We start from the raw sequence: 20,294 nt of genomic DNA on the forward strand, positions 1-20,294 counted from the left end.
GCATATTGCAGGTCACAGACAACATGAGCTGGGATCCAGGTGTGTGCAAGAAAATAGGCTTTTAGAAAACCAGACTATTCTGAGAAACTGACTGTAAAAGACCTTTATTAGAAATATACATTATGGAATAGAACATGCAAAGTAAAAATTGCATATGTACCGTATTTCCTACAACTTTCACAAAAAGAAAGAATTACTTTCTCTTTTTTCATACCTTTTTTAATATTGCAGATTCAGATGAGCATTGCATTAATATTTCACTTTTCCAGGCTGTAGAAGATAAATGACAGGGCTGTTGTCCAGTACATGTAAGCAGAAGTTTCAGCATGACCCTAAGCCAAATGCCATGTGATTATGCAGATACAATACTACACATATGGCAAACTGCCATGCTCTATTTGTTACCTGCTTAGAAAAATTTTAGTCTAAGTTTATTTTGTAGGTCCCTGGGTCTGCTGGTCCTATGCTGTGCATCAGTTTTATCTCTGAAGCTCATCACTTCTGCCTCTCCTCATGTGTGTCCTTTCCTTTATTTTTTCTCCCCTTAGCATCATTTTTGCTAGGCTAAAATACTCATGTTGCAAGACCTTATATTTCAAACACTGATTTTAAAGTCTTCAGAAGACTAAAAGACCTAGGGTGCAGTAGTCCTGAAACAGTGAACAAACTGCTATAATCAGAGGATTTTTAACCTCTCACTACAAACCAGATACTTTCTCCATTAGCAACAAAGATCCACTGACTGCCACTGTACAGTGTCTCTGTGCATCAAATTCCCCTACTGCCAGACTCTCGCATCTCCTGGTGCAAAGGACAACATCTTGCCCATGGTCCAACACAACTTCTTTTCCCAGTTCTGATGTTTGAGGTTGAGGCAATATTTTAAAGCAGATAGTTTACCACATACCATCCCAAGGCTAATATGATGTCCAGATGCCCTTTGCATAATTTCCTAAGAAATATTTTAACAGGAAATTGGTGTGAGATGGGAAAATGGTCTCCTCTCCTCCAGCTCCTTCAGACTTCCCTGTCGTGGGGTCTCAGCAGATGGAGGAGACACGCTCAAGGAATCTGCCTCTGGAAAAGCAAGAGCAGGCCTGAAAGTTTTGCAGCACACTGGGACAAGGAGCCCTTTGTGGAGACCCCTACACAGGGAGATCTCTGCTGCTGCTTACACCCTTCCCCCTCTCCCAGCCACAAAGGGGGAAGCAGAGGCCCAGGCCCTTCCTGGAAGAAATATTTGTCTTCTCATCCACAGCTCAGAGAAGGCACCATGAAGAACCTGTGAAAATTCAGCTACAGCTTGTGTCTAAGAGGAAGAGCAAAACAATCAGAAACCCAGAAAGAGGAAGATCATTAGGTTTAAACCCCTCCTTTCCCACAACAGCATGATTCATGCCCCCTAATCAGCCTCCCAGTTAAAGACTTAACAGGGGAAGGTGGGAGCCTGTAGAGGGAAGGAAGGGAGCTTCACTGAAGGAATGTCTGAGTAGGCCTGGAATTCTTTGCCTGGACTGAAGAGGAATTCAGGGATCACAGGTGGAAGAGAGGACGGATGGCAGCTACACGTGCACTCTCCATTCAGTTGCAAGAAATAGGCTGATGGAAGCAAAATGAACAGCAGGATGTGGCTCACCACAAAGCAGAGAGTGGAGGTACTGCCTGAAGATACCGTGGCTGCACAAAGGGCACTAAGGTTGGTGGGGTGTCTGGAAGTGACCTCCACAGGGGTCCTTGCAGGTTGGAAACAGAATACTGGCTAGGTGGCCCTCTAGTCAGGAACCACTTGGGCTGCTCTTAAAAGTCAAACGAATTTGCTCAAATGTTGCCTATTGGTTTTGCAACAGCAAAACAAATGTCACACATTACCCACCCTATCGCCTCAGTTTGATCAAGCTCAGCAGCTGCAGAAAGGCCGCACAAAAAGGGCTGTATTTTGTGTACCTTCATTTATACACCTCAGACATGTGCCACCCTGGAGCTGGAGCAAGCACCAGTGCACAACCAAGCAGGAACCTGGCATCACCACTGGTATGACTTCAGGCTCACAAAGGCTTCTTGAGAGGAAATCAGTGCTGTGGGAGACTGAGCCTGTGTGGCTGCGAGCAGCCACCTCAGCTGCACAAGTCTCCTCTGCATTCCTCACCCTCCCTGGCAGCTCCCAAACTCTTGAAGTCCGCCAGGAGTTTTCCCTTGCATTTCACATGGAATGTGCTTGGGCCGCCAGCTCCACAGCAGCACGATGGGTGCTGCAGCTCACACGGCAATGCCTCAGGGTTACTGCAGGTCAGGATGCAGTGCTGGGGACGCGGCAGAAGGGGAACAGCGGGGGTGCAAAGGGGTCACAAATGGACCTTGTCACAGAGCTGCGGGTGGAAGCAGAACTGCATTTTGGAGAGACTGTGGCTGTAATATGCTGCAAAAAGGTTTTTTGAGGGAGCCCCCAACAGCACCGCAGCCCGCAGTGAGGCCCAGAGCCACAGCCGTGCAGCTCATGCTGCTGCTCGAGTTGGCACCATTTCCCTTTCATTCTTAGCTTGATTTTAAACGGTGTCATTGCTCCCTCAGAAGAACAGAAAAGGAATTGCTTCCTGCAGACACATGAAGCATTTCTTAGGCAGGTTTGGTGATTTATTTCTAAGCGTCGTGAAGACCCTTACGGCCAACTCAGCGAACAGAGCCGAAGAGAAACACAGGTCGGAATATTCCTGACCTTTGGAACGGTCGGAGTTCCGGTACGCGGCGCCGTGCCGCCCCGCCGCGGCTCAGCGGAGCAGCGCGCCGCCTCCCGGCGCCGGCTCTTCTGTCCTTAGCACGGGCGGCACGGAGGGACGGGCAGATCACGGCACCCGGGCATCCCGCGAAGTAAGCGGGGCACCCAGGGGCGACCTGTACCCGCGCAAAAATTCCTCTCACATTCGGAGTGAGGACCCGGGCGTCACCCCGGGTCGTTATTTTCCTTACTCATAAGTTTAAGGCATGACGTACAGCTCGCCGCGCCGCTGGGAGATTGCTCTGCACTAACTCCAAAGGTCAGGGCGAGTAACGCCTGACCCCGCCTGACGCCGCTTCCAGCTGGCCTGCAGTGTCCCCACCACTGCCCACTGCCTCTGTCCTCTTCCGCGCCGCGGAACCGCTGCCACGGGCCGAACCGGACCGCGACGTGCCGCGCAGTATGCAAATGAACGGTCCGGGGGCCGCGGGGGGTTGTGGGGCGTCCCGGCGCAGCGGGCGGAGCCGGAGGCGGGGCCCGCCGCTCCTCTGGGGCGGGGCGAGGAGCGGAAGTCGTACGGTGTCACCTCCGGGGCTCGCTCGCTGCGTCTCATCGTCGGGACCGCGACAAGATGGCGGACCTGTCTCTGGACGAGCTCATACGGAAGCGCGGTGTGACGGTGAAGGGAAGGTGAGCGGCTGGGACGGCGAAGCAGCGCCTCGAGCCCGGCGGGCCCCCGCCGTTCTTCGTGTGTCCCCTCGGGCGGCTCCGCTCCGCGGGCTGCGGGCCGCGGCTGCCTTGGCGCGGCCCGGCCCTGCACCCGCCCTCGCGTTCCCATTGGCTGAGCCGCGGGGCTGCGGGGCCGCGCTGTGATGCGATTGGCGGCGGCGGCCGTCACTCAGGGCCGGGGCGGGGGTCGGGCCCCCATCTCGGCCCCAGTGCCTGGCGGTGCCCCGGTGGGGCAGGAACGCTCGCCGGCCCATCCCATCTCGGTCTTTTCGGGATTCCTGGCGCCGTCTCTTGTCTCACTGAATCCTCCGAGTTGCCCTGTCCCCGCTGCCTCGTGCTTGTCCCCGCCGATTAACCCAGCCCTGCTCCCTGTAATGGGGTCGGCGGCCCTGAACCCCGTCGGTAGCCGGGCTGCAGCTGGTCTCCCGGCAGTGCCCCGGGGTGCCCGGTGCCGCCGCGCTCCCGGGAGCGGCTCGGTGCATTGTGGGAGAGCCGCGGGAGCGCTGGTGCTGCTCGGGGAGCCGTAACCGACCGGGGCCGCCGGGCAGCCGCGCGGGTGAGGCTGCTGGGGCTTCGGCTGCACCGCTGCCCGGGCTTCGGAAGGTGTCGACCCTCTAGCGTAGTTAGTGGTGCTCTGACAGATTGTTTGAAGTAGTTGAGAAGAAGCGGAGCATGTTGCAGATAAGAGCTGCGAGGTCAGATTATTTCTTTGCATGGCAGATGTTTCCAGTGGAGGCTGGGCCATTTACTGCCACAGTTGGCAGTTCTTACCTGGATTCTCCTTCGGTAGCTTTTCGTTTTCCCTTTGGCCATAGTCTCTTAATGTTTCTGAAGATCTATCTTGTCCCCCATCTCTGTTAGCTCAGTGTGCTCTTGCTTTGTTGGGGATTTGTTGTTGTTATTGCTGGTTTTTTATTAATTTATTGGTTTTTGTTTTTAACTCTGAATGTGTATACACTTACACGTCTTGAGTAATATTCTGAAAGTTACCTGCTAATGCATACTACCAAACATTCAAACATATTTAAATCGTAGTCTAGACAAGGCCTTGGCTTTGTGCTTTCATTCATGTTATCCTGCATATTTGGAAGAGTCTTAGGCTGCTTACTATGCCCTAAGTACCTCCTTTATCCCTTTTCAAATCTTTCCGTAACTCTCATTTCTTTCAGAAATTCTTTCTGCTTTTTTTTTGCTGAGCAAAATGAACTGAATCCCTCTGTAGCACTGTAAAAATTGTTGTGCCCCGCACTCCTCTTGTATGTTGTGTTTACTTCACTTTATAAATATCTGAGGTAGCAAACTTGGATTTGTGAAGGCTGGATAAACTGAATAAACTTAAATCATTATATTCATGCAGTTCAGTAGTCTAGCTGAAATAACAGGAAAATTTTCACCTATGTACTAATGTACTAAAATGTACTGATGCATAACATATTCAAGCCAGAGCTTGGAATCCTGGAAAGTGAATTAGATGTTTGAGCTTTTATTTCAGGTGCTCTGGCACAAATACCTAAGCAGTTAATGCTCTTGTAGGGTAAGCAATTGTCTGTGAAAGACAGTTGCTTATTAGAATAAAGACAACTCTTCACAAATGGTGTAATCTTCAATACAGTTTCTTAGCCTATTACATTGGGATTTGTCATCAGCAGCCTTAACTAATCGTAGTTTAAATACTGGTATGTACATTGCTGGTTTTACTTTGACCTCTCTCATGAGCCTCCCATCCAGCCCTTTGCAGTGCTTCAGCTAAATGCTTTCAACATGGCTAAATAAATGCTTTTTAAAATTGCAAGGAAGGTCTTGCTCTGTGTCTGTTGCTTTATAGATACTGTTAGTCTTCTGTATTCTGGGTATATTTTCATAGATGGTCTTAATAATCCTGTTTTTTCTAGCTGGCTTGCTTTTGCTGTATGAGAGAGCAGCCATAGGACTCTTAGATAGGTAATAAAATGGGACTCCAGTCCCAGCTTTCCTGACATCTGGACACAAGAATGAAAGAGACAGAAGCAGAGGCTAAGTCTTTCATCTCTTGGTTGGTTGGGGTTTTTTTCCTTAAAGATCTCTCCACTGAAAATGCAAGACTGTAAATAATGTGAAGGTTGTGGAGTTAGATCAGGAGATATTGATGTAAAGGTGTATGAAGAATTGAAATTACATCCTCATTTGATACTGTGATACTGACCTTTTGAGTATTACAACAAATTCTAGGTATCTACTCTTAGACTTTATAAAACTGGGCAACACATTTCTGAAAGCAGATGAACGCTGTAGCCCTCTATTCTGACTTTTAAAAAGTCAACAGCAAGAATATTTTTTCTTGCTCTTTCTATCTACTTTTTTTCTTTTTTTTTTTTTTTTCTTTTTTAATGCAAAGAAACCCAATGGAAAAAAAAAAAAACAACTTTAAAAATACTTAGCAAAGGAACTCCATTAAAAATAGATAAACTGGTTTTGTTCTTAGGGCAGTTTTTGAAAAAGTGTATCAGACCTGTAATAAGAAGGTAGTTCTAGCTTTCACCCTATATTATGCTGCTTTTTAGGAATACTTCTCTACAAGTACAAATACTGTAGTTTTAGAGGGCTGTTGTCTTTCTGTGCTCAGTATTGTGAAAATGATGTGCTTAGAAAATGAAGGCCATCAAGTGCAGTAGTTCTTTTAGTAGATTAAAGAAGAGGCACTCATGTTAAAAAGTAATTTGAATAATGACTGTTCTTGAATCTAATCAACCTTGAAACTGGTGGCTTTGAATTTGGATTGTTACTGGTGCTTGTACATCCTAAAATTCAAGTTGCTGTGCTCCCACAAATCTGAACTTGCTGCCCAAAATTCTTGAAATCATGTGTAGTTCCATGTTTCCTTCGTATCAGGATGTATTACTGTATTACAGAAGATGCTTTAGTAGACCTGTTCAGTTGTAAAGCTAGAAAGTCTGTTCCTGTTCCTCTTTGTCTTCAAAAGTTTCCCCAAAGTATCTGAGTTGTTGAATTTTGTTTAAATGTACTTAGCACAGCTGAAATCAGACCCTTTAGTTTGAAAACGTGAGCTTAAGGATGGAGTTTGTAAAGTTCCTTAGCTGTTTATACAGAAAGTAAAATCCAGCATAAAACAGCTTAGGAGCTCTACTCTTGTATTTAGACATCCAACCAGAGTGGATTTCTGCACAGTAATAATGAACTTTTGTTTGCAGAAACACAAATACTTTTATTGACATTGTATCACATCTTATAATGCCTGAAACTTTTTTCTTTTTTCTTTTTTCTTTTTTTTTTTTCCTCCCAGAATTAACACAAGGCCGGTGTTTGGGGGTGTAAGATCTCGCATTGGGATCCAGCAAAACCTTCTGAATAGATCATCACCAGCTGTGAGCTTCCAGCGGACATTTGATGCCCGACAGAAGATAGGACTCACTGACGCCCGGCACAAACTGGGGGTTAAAGATGCTCGAGAAAAACTGGTTCAAAAGGACGCTCGGTTCAAAATCAAAGGGAAGGTGCAGGATGCTCGAGAGATGTTGAATTCCCGTAAGCAGCAAAGTGTTGCTGCTGAAAAGGTGACCAAAGTGGTGGATGCCAGAGAGAAGATCAGCTTAAAAAGGAGCACTCCAGCTGTTATCAGCCCAGCTATGGGGACAGTAAATCCAGCCATGAAAATCACCAAAACTATCCAAGTAGGTGAAGTGAGTCACCTCTGAGCTTCACAGTTACTCTACAGCAGTTCAGTAAACATAAGACAGTTCATAATATGTTCATATGGTTACAATAGAAGCAACAATGGTACAGTTCATTCCAGCCTGTGGGGTAGGATTCTGATTCTTTTGTGTGTCCTTGCAGCTCTTTGGGACTTTCTGTAGAATCACACCTTGCATTTAAATTTTCATTTCAATTTTGGGCCCAGAAAGACTAAGGCAGAGCTCCTGTCAGCATTAAAGGAGACTTCTTGAATGGTTAAGTACTCTCTTTCCTACCTGAATGCAAACAAAATGATGCAGATTTTTTTTTGTCGTACTGCCCCTCTTTGCAAGTCTGATGCAGTGGATTGTCCTGTATAGATAACTGGTTTATCCTAGTGGTGGGATAACAGTTTAGAATATGCAGCTGTGTTTGTATCTAAGAAAATTTAAAATTCAATGAGCCATTCTACAGTTTTCTCCTTTTATACTTGTCTGGTTTTCAGGAAAGCCCTGACTTCCAGGGAGTTGCCTGATCACATGAAGCATTCCTGCTGAGGCTCAAGATTTATTTCAATTGTGTTATAATCACCCTGACCTGCTGGTTTCCTGGGCCAGTTTTCTGCTTTCACTTTGCAGCACAGCAACTTGATTCGTAGCTTCTCTGAGAAACAACTCCTGTTGAACTGTGTCTGTTAAGTACAATGGGTAGAATCAGAAGATTGTTGTTTGAGTGGTTTTGCTCCTTACGTCTACTACCACATAACTGAGGTTCCTAACCTACCTTTTCCATTTTCATCCTCCCAAAAATGAGCATTGTGCTTACACATACCAATGTTCTATTGTCATCAGATTGAGAGCCTAGATGAGTCTGCTTTCTGTTCAGCTGTGGGTTTTGCTGAAGAACATCAAACATGTTTCTTCTGCAGATTAGCCTAGGAAGTTTCCCACTACTCTGCAGGTTTACTGCCAGGCTGATGTAAGAAAGAGAAAGGACTCCTGCGGCAGTAAGGGGGGCTAATCACAGAGCAGTAGAGCAGTCTGTTCAGCAGCCATTAATTAGGAGGATGATTAGTACTCTTTGCTGTCCTTCTAAGCCAAATCACCAGCATCAGCCATGAGGAATGGACCGTTTTCTACAAAGTTTCTAGGAATTAAAGTAGTTTCCAGAGACTTGGTGCAGTAGCTATTTGTTCTAACCTGGTGTTTTGGGGTTTTTTTGTTACTTGGTTTGAGTATTTTCTGTTTGTTAGACAACAAAGTGCAAGTGTCTTGGTTTAGGGCAAATTTGGGAGAAAACTTCAGAATGGGATCTTTTTAGAAAGTAAATTTAAACAGCTCTTTTTGCAACTGGTTTGGGAAAAGATTTTAGTGGAGAAAAGTGGAAAAACTGTTTATTTAACAAGCAAAGTATCTACAAGCATAAAAAAAAGGTACAGTATTAAACAATGAAACGGCTTGCTGTTTGAAGAGATGGCAAATTTAGAAAAGTCTTTTTTGTGGGGTGTAGCTTGGCTCACTCCATCTCTTACCAGTCTTTGTAGTGCTGGAAAGTGCCGACACCCAGGCTTTGGTGGGCCACAGGTATGAGCTCTGGGTTTTCAGTCAGAGTAGGTTTGAACAGATTTAAGAAAAAAGAAACAAAACACAGTCCAGGGAATTTTTCTGCCTCAGCTAGCTAAAAACTAACTAGAAACAAAGGAAAGCTCTGTCTTGCTGTCTGTCTGCTGCAGGCAGCACAGTCCGGAGAAGCACGCAGGGGAGTGGGTGCTGTTTCTGAAAACAAACTGTGTGCTTCTTCTTTCCTCCCCTTTGCTCTCAAAGCTAGTTTTAAAGGTGCAGAGCTTAATATGTAGCGTAAACAGAACAGATGATTTGGGATACAAGCATCATAAAGTCCTCCCAGCACATTCCACCCCTTATCCCCATATCGTCAACTTATTACCAAAACTAATATATATTCTAACTCTACAAACACATGCATTATACATACATATATATGTACATATACACACACAAGGACAGTGACATTGAGCAAACAGTGATATTTATACATGGAAACATATATTTATATATAGGATATTATGGCAGCTCAGACTGTAGACAGAACCTTGCACATGAGCAATTACCTAAAAATGTTTTAAATTTGTACTGAAATTCCAGATTGCCCCTGACCCTCCTATCTTCCCAAATGTGGAAGTAGAATCAAACTAGTATATCTTGATCCAAGGTTCAGCACACAGCTCTAAATGTGCTGTCCTGAAGTCTTGTTTCTTATAGAGAAGGAAATATCTTTGGAACCAAAAAATGACTGTAGGTCTGCTGCTGTTCCTGTAAGATAGGTATCCTTTTTTCTGAATTGATTAGCAAATTGAAACGTGAGGTGCTGTGGTCTAAGTAGCAGTCTAGAGAGCATGCAAATCTGAAGATTTTACTACCTGTGTAGACTATTTTTGTAAGAATACCTATTCTTTAGTGGACAGCTTCCAGCTTTTTCAGAAAGCAGAAGGACAACGTTTTTAAGGGTGTTGTTACATGACTTCAGTTATCAATTAGTACAGCTGCATTCCCTAGCTACTTCTGTGGTGGTTTCCCTGTTTCATGGTATAATGGACTGCAGAAGAGGCAGCTACACTACCCTGTGCATTATTTTATTCCAGCTCTAGTGCTAAGGGGCAGTATACACTTCTCCTTTTGTTTGATGGAGATATGTATGTTTAGTTATCTGTAGCATGAAGGAAGAGATACTTACCCCATTTCTGACTTACTCCATTCATGGTTTTGTGTTGGCAGAAATGTGGAGCTAGTCGGTCCTGACAGGACTGAATTTATCTTCCCTTCCCTATAATCTTGGACTGAACCCTAAGTAATTTGATTCCTTTTCTTCCTGTGGCCTTAGATTTTAATTTAAGTGAAGCTGTCTCATGCTGACCATATCACAGGAAATACAGGTGTTACCTAAGAGCATATTAGGTAATATATTTCAAAGCAGGAAGGTGAGTTTCATTTAAGTGATCTCAGGGTATTCAACTAAAACTTTGATTTTCTGAAATGAGGACCTGATGGACTGTAGCACTTAATGCTTTGGTTCTTTATCTCTAACTGTAGCAGAAGGCCATTCCTGGACACTCTCATCCAGCAGTTCCTGGACACTCTCATCCAGCAGGAATGAGGATTAATGTGGTGAACAATCATACACATAAACAGGTGTGTACCTGCTCTGTATTTTGTTTGTTACCTTTGTCAGGGAAGAAAATCTGTCCATAAACATTGGCAGGTGCAAAGAAAACTCTTAAGTAGATTAGGAGAGTGGATGTGATTGTACATAGTCAAATGTGCTGCAGTGAGGTGGGAGAGGGTGATTTCCTGTGAAATCCCAGCTGTGGGCCACTGCTGGAATCCTGATAGGGAATGATGTTAATTAGCATTCTGATGTACTTCCAAAGTTGCCTTGGGCCTTATCAAGCAGATTTTGAGAAAGACCCTAGAGTACTGTCTTTCTGGAATCAGTTTTAAAGACCTTTGTCATTGCCCACATCCATTCAGCCACCTTACTACTTGGGGTGCTTTCAGGGAAAAATTGTATGTTTTTATTACTTAAATTATTTCATGCATATATATGTAAAGTAATGCATGAAATACTGGAAAACTGGCATTCACAGTATCATGTCAGGTGACTTTTTTGCCATGATAATAGTAACTTCAGCTATTTGTGTATGTTACCTTTATGCTGGCCTGCTACTCTGCTACCCTTACTTATCGCAGATGCTGTTGTTTAAGGAAGTGTCTTCGTTATTCTGACCTCATCACTGTAAACGTGGAATCCATTTCATTTTGTCGCAAACTCAAGTCCATTGTCCTGATGCCTAGTGTTTTTCCCAGCTCTTTTATTTTCTCCACAATTCTCCTCTGTTCTCTGTCCATTTTTGGTTTTTTTTTTCCCTTTATAGCATTTCTGTGACTGGAACAACTTCCCTGTTTGTAAACCAGAATCTTGCTGACTGTGACAACCCACTGATTTTGCAAGCTCTTACTGCTAATCCCTCCATTTTTCTTTACCTTTTTACTGAATCAATGGGAAGCTGTTTGCAGTTGTGATTTCTTATGTTCTGGGCACTGCTATATATGTCTAGATGTTTTCTTCATGTTATTTAGAGTCAGTGAAAAAACTGCTTGTGTAGTTGAGCAATACATGCTCAGTATTTTAAGGCAAGGCTGTGAGTGTTAAGTTGAACTGGAAAATTAATTATTCATTCAGTAATGCTCGTAGTGCAGTGTTTTCTAGGGCCAGATGGCTATGTTCTGTACTAAGGAAAGCAGGCTATTCAAAAGGAATGTTCAGTTTAGGTGTACTCAGGAGGAATTTGTTTAATTAAAAAAAAACCCAAACAAAAACAAATCCACCGCACACACTCCCAAACTAATTAAAAAATCACATGCACAGGCTTCAGCTGCAAAGGTAGGAGAGTGCTAGAAGACATTGAGGCTTTATTCCATTAATGTAGCTTCAGCAGTCCTAGTGAGGTCCAGGAGCAGAAGAATCTGTATGTAATTTCAGTATATCTAGGGAAACTACTGCTGTGGTGTTTTTGGAATGATAGTTTTCATAGTGATGTTTTGACATGGACTTGTATATCTAGAACTAAAATCCAGTGTAATCATGTTCATTAGCTGAAGATGGTTGAAGGCAGGAGAAAACTACCTATTTATGAAATGTCTCAATGAAATCTACCTGCATGTAAACTATTACCTTCTTCACTTCAGGGTCTGTATGACGCAGAAGATGATGATGAAAGCGTCTCTCCCCTTCCTAGCAAACAGATGAAAATCACCACCACAAACAGTTTCCTGCACAACTCAGTAAGAGATCATCTGAACAGTCCCCACCATGCCATGCTCACATTGCATGGACACAGAGGCTGTGTCTTTACAGGGCTTATGTTCTTTTAAAATCTGTACATGATGCTTTCTCCTCAAATATTTGCTCTTCACCCCACCCTTCCTTTGTGCCAATGCTTATACTATTATTTTTGGAACAGAATTCTTTTAGGGTAACTGGTTTTATGATAAGGCTCTTAGCAGCCAGAATGTGTGCTTTCTGCCCTGCTGGCAGATTGCTGCATCCTGGCTCTTGACTTTCTTCTTGTTGAGGAAGGGCACTGAACCTGTCTTGTTACTGTTTGAGTAAACCAGCAAGGGAAGCTTTCTGCTGCTTCTGGAGACTGGAAATCAAAGCAGGAAATCTCTTGCTGTGCAAAAATCTTAGTAGGCATCTTATTGGGGAGGACTGTTGCTCTGGAGTAGATGGAATTTCAGTACAGACAAATGTAAGATCCTGCTTTTGGCACGTGATGACCCTCTGCAGTTTAAACTGAGAACTGACTGGCTAGAAAGCAGCGTTCTGGGAAGGAGCCTGGGGGTCCTCCTGTGTGATCTGCTAAGACTGAGTGAGTCGTGCATCCTTCCAGCAACAGAGGCCAGCTGTACATGTAGTGAAACCATAGCCAGCAAATCATGGAAGATAATTATTCCTCTTTGACATTTTGAGAATGCATCTGGAATTCTTTGCCTATCTCGAGGCTCTGCAGTACAAGAAAGACACGGCTGGAACCAGTAAACAGGGTGGTCAGAGGGCTGCACCATGTTATGCATGAGGAGTGGCTGTGAAGTCCGTAGTGAGATCCATCCACACTCACTGCTTGGAAAGGGCAAAGAGAGTGGACAGGACTGTCTAGAAAAGGCAAAGCCCAGATCCTTTTCAGGATAGACCATGGAGAAGACTAATAAAAGTGCTGCAGCAAAATAAATTCTCGTTGGTGAAATTATCACACTATTGATCAGCATCTGGCACAGCGACCCAAAGAGGTTGTGCAGTCATCATTCTTGAATATTCAGTGCTTAGCTGGATAAGACCCTTGCCAACGTAATGTGTCTTTGAAGTTAGCCCTGGCATAGGTTTAGGCTAAGTTATTCTCTGGTTTCAGAAAAACAAATTCATGTGGTTTTACCATCACGAAGGCACTGTAGTGCAGTGATTACCCCAGGAATTTATTTCCTCATGTAGGTATTCAGAATAGAGCTTCAGGCTATTTGTGATTCTCAAATAATCTTATGAGGGTTTTTTGAGGAGTAAATTTGTTCTTTGCAGTGTTCACAGCAGCTTCCAAGCACAAGTTTTAGTCTGGCTTTAAACTCATGTATTTCAGCCTAAGTTCCATGTTTCTGTGTGCCCTAACTTGGTGATTGTGAGGAATTACTGCTTTTTGTTCTGGGGCTTCTCAATCTTACTGTTAATGAGCAATCTTTGTGAACACTTTGTAAAGTACTTGAAAATCTTCAGATGAAAGGAGCTTTTCAAATTCAGATTACATTGTTAAAGTTTATTTAAGGAAAGTATGAAACCAAAAAGTGCCTATGAGAGAAGTGCTCTTTCTGGATAAACATACCTTTTTATGTTTATGCCCAGAAACTTTTCGCTTATTTTTTTCTCAGAGACTTTTGAAAGTCTCCAGCACTGTAGTGGTTTTGACACTGGGAAGGGCATGCAGTTCTTAGTGCATACTAGTAATACTCTGGTGGTGGTGCTTGAAGAAATGTGATGGCTTTTGTAGGCTGCAGCTCTGAGATACTTCCTTTTTTCTTCCTGTAGACTGGTCTGAGCAGCAATAAATTCTCTCTGTCCAAGACTGTTCCCCTGACTAAAGTGGTCCAGAACGATACATACACAGCTCCACCTGCACCTCCCCCTCCTATGCGGACAAAGGCCTTGACAAACATGTCCCGGACCTTAGTGACAAAGGAAGAGCCTCCGAAAGAGCCAGCACCTGTTGAGGTGAGCTCAGGGAAGGGGAAAATGCAGCTTATAGAAGTCTCTGAAACATCTGAAACTTGCTGTTCATTGGACATTTGAGCAGCCTATTTCTGCCTGCCTTGCACCATTTTTTCTGGGACATCATCAAGGTTATTCTGATAACTGCAGTCCATGTCCCAAGAATTTGAAACTAGTCTAAACATCCTTTCCCTGCACATGGTCCTGGAGGAATCTGTATTATGGGGAGATGGCAGTTGTTGTTTGGACACTTCTTGGTGCCCTTCATGTCCCCAGGAGTAGTGTTTTAACACTATTTGATAGGTTGTATGTTGACTGCAGGTAGCATGGAGAAAAATGAGTTCTTCCAAATGTACACATTCTCATGTACACATGAGACCTCCCAGGCAATTTATAGACAGCCTGCCTGGAATTGCTTTGCCAAACTGCCTGATGTTGGGTACAAGTAGCCCACTGTGTGTTCCTAGGTGTGTTGAGTTTAGCATGCTCCTGAGAGGCTGGAGCTGTATTTTGGGGTTTTCTCGCTGGTGTAGAGTACAACAGAGACAGGCTGTTAAAAGTGTGGGCATGACCAGAGTACTGGGTATGCAGATTAAGTTAGTGTTATTCTTGGGAATAAGAGTGGAAAAGTTCCTTCAGAGAGAAACTAGCATGGAAAAGGAGCTCTTTTTTGCCATCAGATGAGCTGGGCTTCAGTAAACATTGATATTTCCCATTACTAGCTGTAGCTCTCTCCTTTGTGTGTTTGTACAGAAATTTCCAGACATACCCTTAGTGACTTTTTATTGCTTTCTCTGCTGTGCTATATTGTGTGCTGTATTTCTGACCTTTTCCATGTGGTGCATTTGTTTGTGTTGGCAGCTGGCATTCAGTCCTTTGGAAGGCACAAAGATGACCGTAAATAATCTGCACCCTCGAGTTACAGAAGAAGATATTGTTGTGAGTATTGCTTGCTGCCAGACTGTGCATGAGTGACACTTCCTTTCCTTATTCTTCCTCTTTTGATAAATCACTTGATCTATGGTGAATGCAGTGAAGAGGGGTATGATGTGGGTCTACTGTCTGTGCAAAATCTTCCAGGGTTCCTGATTGATTGGGGTTTGTTTACACTGTTTTTTAAAAAAACACGTAGTTAAGAACATAGGACAAAATCCCGCAGAGTATATTGAGATACATCACTTAGAAGAAGAGTTCATGCCAAGTGATTCTTCTACCCAAACTTATGCCCCTGTCCAAATTATCTAGGGGCTTCCATTCTCACCAGGCTGAGCATGAATCTGGTCTTCCCGTGTGAAAAACATTATTGGGTACTGGCCCTAAACTTCCCTGCTTGTGTAGTCTCTGCTAATGGTGCCAAGTACTTACACCATAACAAACGCAGTAAGAAAAGTGTCCAGATCCTATCAGGTATTTAATAAGCAGGATGGGTGTTGTGATGAAGTGAGTGAACCCTTCTCATGCAGTGCCTTTGGTGTGACCATGGACTGACTCTCTGCCCTCAGGAGTTATTCTGTGTGTGTGGCGCTCTGAAGCGAGCCAGGCTGGTGCACCCTGGAGTGGCTGAGGTAGTATTTGTGAAGAAAGAAGATGCTATCACAGCATATAAGAAATACAACAACAGGTGCTTAGATGGTAAGTTTGATGCCAGAGTTGCATTTAGCATAAATAAATCAAGAATGACTTGATCACCTGACTGGAAGGTTTAAAAGCATCTTAGATGCTAATATGCTGGCAAGAGAGAAATACCAGAAAATCATTTCAAGAGCTAGATAAGATACTAATTGCTGTGTAACTAGCTGAATATATGCACAGATTATTTAAATGCAATAAAAAGCCCACCCGCATTTTCCTAGAAAATGAAGGTTCAGAGCTGGAGGCAGGGTCCTCATCAGTCTGAGTCTGGTCTAACTTTCAAATGAAATTTCTTGTGTTTCTAATTTAGTATTAAGAGCTGGGTAGTCCTTAGGAAGGCTTTACCTGCTTACAGAGCTGCTTGCAAAGTTCAAGTAAAACTAGTATTTGCAATAGTTCCAGGGTGTACTCGGAGACCTTTTGAACTGGATTTGCAAAACAGTATCAGATTCTCCATAAACTTTCAGCAATGCAATTTTATTTTTTTTTTTTGACCATGTTAAACTGAAATTATTGTTGAACTGTTAATTTTTAGCTGGAAATAGGTGTTTTTTCTTTCTTTAGATGAGTGACATGTTATGGAAGTCAGATGAGGAGCAGACAGCTAAGACTGGGAGATCCTCTTGTGTCTCTGCTAAGGGCTTTATACTTCAGTGTAACTTGTTAATTAGTATGATTCTTCATACAGTACTGAGTGTTTCAGTGGCTCTTCTGTTGCTCTGATTCTGCAACAAGAGATTTATCAGCTGTTCTTTCTCATGTTTCCCCAGCTTGTAGAACGCTATTGCTTGCACTGTTGAGTGATGTTTCAAGGATCTTGCCTTACGCCAATTCTGACAGAACATTTTGTATTTTGGTTTTATTTAGGTCAACCAATGAAATGCAATCTTCATATGAATGGGAATGTCATCACCTCAGACCAGCCTATATTGCTGTAAGTGTCCTTCAGTGGGGAAAGAGTCCAAATGGTTTTGCAGGTTCTATTTTGAGAATTGTCCCATGAATTTTCTTTCTTTCCCCTTCTGTGGTACAAAATGATGAGTGGAGTGCAATGTAGCTTGACTACCTAGTGTTCTCAGCCCTGAGGCACAAAAATAGTCTGAAATGAGGATGTTTTCTTGTGAGAAAAGGATATTTAGAACCTTTATCTCTGATATTGGTAAGGGGGAAATACTGGTAACAGTAAATGCAGACACAGTGTTAAAAGTTATTTATCATAAGGAGAGGTTAAATACTGCCTTTTTTAGTAATTTTTTTTTTAATTCTCCAGCCGACTGAGTGATACCCCTTCAGTGAAGAAGGAAGGAGAACCACGCCGGTCAAGTGCAAGCGCCTCCTCAAATCCCCCAGCTGAAGTGGACCCTGAAACTATCTTGAAGGCACTCTTTAAATCCTCAGGGGTCTCTGCCTCTGTGCAGCCCACAGAATTCAAAATTAAACTCTGAGAGGGGGGAGCAAGCAGTGGACTGGAAAACTCATATAAGTTGGGGGATGAGGAAAGTGCAGGAGTGCAGATGTTATTTGCATTTGCCTATCCTGAAATTTTTTGTTTTCTATGATCGCTACCTTACTGTACAATAGTGTTTTCTCTTGTGTGTGTACTTTCTGTTTTCATAGTTGGAGTTTTCTTCCATGATTTTTTTTCCCAAGAGAATAACCTCCCCCTTCTGCCAGTAATGTATTACCAAGCATATACCATGTAACTCCATCCTTTACTCCAAAGCCCCCGGTGGCCATTAAAAGTGCACATAGACTTCGAGGGAAGGAGTGGTGATCTCCTTCTCTTTTCTTCTGACTGACCTTTAACTAAAAGGTGCATCTCCTTGATTGTCCACAGGCAAGAGCACCACGTTTTTTCTGAAGTTGCTGCGCTGGGTGCACAGGCAGGTTGGGCTCCATCCAGAAAGGACTTGTATGCATTTGGTGGCATAACTCTTCCTTCTGGCTGTTGGACACTTTCCTGCTCAGCAGCTGGGACACTGAGACGAAGCAGGAAAAGCTGAGCTGCCAGCAGTGTGTGCCAACAGAGGCATCAGGCAGAAAGGACATATGCACAAGTGCACCAGACATTGTGCTATGGGCAGGGGTGTTTCAACTCTGGTAGTGCTGGAGGGTTATTCTGGCACTTGTATAAGGAATATATTTACTCTGGAGGGTCAGGCTCAGTTGCTCTCCTCTTTCTGGACTGAAAAATTAAGAACCAGTCATGCTCAGAGGTAGAAGAAACCCAGCTGTTTGACTCCCATTAGACTAAATTGCCTCCTGCTGCTGTTGCATGGACATGAGTTTCTTTCTTGCCTTCTAACTCAGCCAGTCTCCTATAAAATGGAAGGACCTGGGACCCATTTCAGATCCTAATATACACAAAGTTTTGTGTCTGAGAACTCCTTTCTTTGAGAGATGCAATTTGGGCATTGTTTGGCTGCTGTGCAGTTATGCTGCTGGCATGCCTGGATTTGGAGGATGATTCCTGCAGTGTGTGGCTTCAGGGAGAGGTTTAGGAGCAGAGGGCAGTTAGTGCTGTGTAAGGAGCACGGGAGAAGAGGTCAAGTCCGGTGCAGGGCGGCGAGGACGTGGCGTGGGCCAGCGAGTGTGTGTGACAGGCCACTAGGTGGCACTTCCAGTACTTATCTTTGTTTGTCCTGCATTGGCGCCTTGGATGTTCAAAGTCCCAGTGGGTCCACTCGTTTGTGTTTGTTCAAATCGTATTGGAAGAGACGAAAGCTGAGAGCAACTTCCAGAATCTGGTTGGGGTTTGAACTTGATCCTACTAGGTGGGAGACTAACCTAATCCATTTTGTTCAGCTCTGCTGAGTAGCTTCTCTAAGTTCAGACTCCGTTTCTAGGACAACCCCCTGTTTCTTTTGCTTTCTTGTTCTGTAAGAACTCTTTCTTCTATCTAGCTTGTGCAGACCATTCCTCTATCTCACTGTATCCCTTTTAGCCATGGAAATAATAAGGACTTGGCAGGACTTGTTTTTCTGGAGTACTCTTTGGTTTGAAGGCCAGTGACACCATGATTGGTAGGGTGCTTCATGTGAACAGCAGATGTTTGTAGGGGAGGGGACCTAAGACAGCTATTGTTCTCCTTTTATAGATTGCCCACCAAATACCTGTGTTTTAATAAAAAAAAAAAAAGGGGGGGGGGAGGAGGAGAAAACATTAGGGGTTGGAGAAGATAATGTATTACCTGTTTCTGAATAAACATTTGTTATACAGAGTGGATTCTAAGCCTTTTTAGATGATGTGAAGTAACTAAAATTAAGTGGTAATATTCCAATATTGAGTCAATCCTGCTTTCTAGGTGAACATAGAAATTTCAAAACTGATAATGTGATGAAGAGCAAGTGGAGCTTATGGGTGAGAGAACTGTTATTCCTCCACCTTTTAATCTGGATCATAGAAATTAGCAGCTGACTCTTGCTACTAAATTGAAGCCATTTGTGTCCATGTAATTCAAATTCTCTTTTTACAGGGAAAAAAAAAAAAGCGGCCTTTGTTACTGACAACCTAGTAATGTAAAAAGTAATTTTATAGCAAAAACGGCTCTGAAATCAGGGTACCTGTTCTAAGTGAAGTGGGATACTTTCATTACCAGCTAGACAGAAAGCTGTGTAAATGTGAAGACGTGTTGCGAGTGCATCTCTTGCCTCTTCTGAATGAATGGGGAGACTCAAGGATCTTGTAAATTAATAGATTCATGTCCTTTGGAAAAGCCAAATAGCAAGATGCATTTTAACTTACTGCTAAATTCTGCATTATGTTTAGGTTATCTCAGAGTTTTGATGGCATTGATGTACTTCCTTGGAAGAACTACTTTCTGGTCTGTTCCATAGCTCTGTTATCTATGGCAGCATATTCTTACTTTTTACAAATTGGTGAATGAAGTGGTTGTCCAAACACCACTCCATGGCTTGTCTTAGAGCAGTGTCTTGGTGTACACTGGTATTCTGGTCTTGGTCAGCTCTTTAATGCACCATTGCATGGCTTCTTAATCAAAAGTAACTGTTTATTGCCAGTCCTTTTCAGGTAGTTCACCTTGGCTCTCCAGTTTCTCATGGACATCCTGCAATTGTCATGCTAATCATGATTTCGAACCTACCACCTTCTGTCTACATTTATCCTCATGCAACATGGTTATATTTTTGTTTGGGTTTTGTTTTTTTTTTCCCTTCTGGTCTGATAGAAATGGCGAACTTCCATATGAAATACTAATTGTCTGCACTCTGAATTAATGTGCATTAATTTAGACATTAAATTGCCTGGCCGGGACAGGTGGTAGGTTATTTGTAACGGTGTTTCTTTTGTTTGTTTTGGGTTTCTTTTATTTCAAAAATGTGAGGACATCTGAAATGCTGCCACAATGTGCAAGTTTGGTATATTTTCATGGCTTTTGCATGTACCTTCCAATAATGTTCATTAACTTGATATTTGGTTGGATCAACTCTCCATATCATGTCATATTTTGTCACCTCCTACATTAATCTCGCTTCAGTATTTTTGAAATGGTCCTGTCTTCCATTACAAATTCGTCTGTAAAGGTTTTTTTGTTTGTTTTTTTTTTTAATAACAGTCTTTAAAAGCAATTGCCTTTGAATGTTTCTACATCTCTTTAAGATTTACTTGCCTCTCTCAGATTAAGGACAGTGCCTGAGTTTTACACTGTTTTTACAAAAACATAAACTCAACCCCAGGGCTGCAGCGCGTCCCCCTGCTGCCGCCA

General features: G+C 43.3%; 1 protein-coding gene, 1 long non-coding RNA gene and 1 other non-coding gene across 9 annotated transcripts; 1 reads left to right on the forward strand and 2 right to left on the reverse strand.

The window, feature by feature from the left end:
• Positions 1 to 75: 75 nt before the first annotated feature.
• Positions 76 to 3,274, reverse strand: LOC117244408. Its single transcript, XR_004497424.1, has 2 exons — positions 1,874 to 3,274; positions 76 to 1,077 (listed from the first exon to the last, which is right to left on the reverse strand). It is a non-coding gene; the product is annotated as an uncharacterized LOC117244408 (long non-coding RNA).
• LOC117244508 lies at positions 2,833 to 2,981 on the reverse strand. Its single transcript, XR_004497717.1, has one exon. It is a non-coding gene; the product is annotated as a U12 minor spliceosomal RNA (small nuclear RNA).
• POLDIP3 (DNA polymerase delta interacting protein 3) lies at positions 3,269 to 20,115 on the forward strand. 7 transcript variants are annotated; one of them, XM_015627211.2, is made up of 9 exons: positions 3,269 to 3,403; positions 6,723 to 7,119; positions 10,219 to 10,317; positions 11,875 to 11,970; positions 13,760 to 13,942; positions 14,801 to 14,878; positions 15,442 to 15,571; positions 16,439 to 16,505; positions 16,842 to 20,115. In XM_015627211.2, the coding sequence occupies exons 1-9, from the start codon at positions 3,345 to 3,347 to the stop codon at positions 17,014 to 17,016; spliced, it is 1,284 nt and encodes a 427-aa protein (XP_015482697.1). In that variant the 5' UTR covers positions 3,269 to 3,344; the 3' UTR covers positions 17,017 to 20,115. The 7 variants fall into 7 exon arrangements, with proteins under 7 accessions (XP_015482697.1, XP_015482699.1, XP_033370149.1 ...); XM_015627213.2 differs by having other exon boundaries at positions 6,723 to 7,110; XM_015627216.2 differs by lacking the exon at positions 3,269 to 3,403 and adding an exon at positions 3,939 to 4,137 and having other exon boundaries at positions 6,723 to 7,110.
• The last annotated feature ends 179 nt before the right edge of the window (positions 20,116 to 20,294 follow it).

This window comes from Parus major, chromosome 1A (assembly GCF_001522545.3).
Source record: "Parus major isolate Abel chromosome 1A, Parus_major1.1, whole genome shotgun sequence".
Taxonomy (NCBI): domain Eukaryota; kingdom Metazoa; phylum Chordata; class Aves; order Passeriformes; family Paridae; genus Parus; species Parus major.

What these genes read in the sequence shown, in the direction of transcription:
- POLDIP3 (XM_015627211.2), top strand. Translation starts at nt 3,345, where the DNA reads ATGGCGGACCTGTCTCTGGACGAGCTCATACGGAAGCGCGGTGTGACG. An exon ending in AAGAGCCAGCACCTGTTGAG is followed by an intron (nt 13,943 to 14,800) that starts GTGAGCTCAGGG and finishes TTGTGTTGGCAG; the next exon opens with CTGGCATTCAGTCCTTTGGA. An exon ending in TTACAGAAGAAGATATTGTT is followed by an intron (nt 14,879 to 15,441) that starts GTGAGTATTGCT and finishes CTCTGCCCTCAG; the next exon opens with GAGTTATTCTGTGTGTGTGG.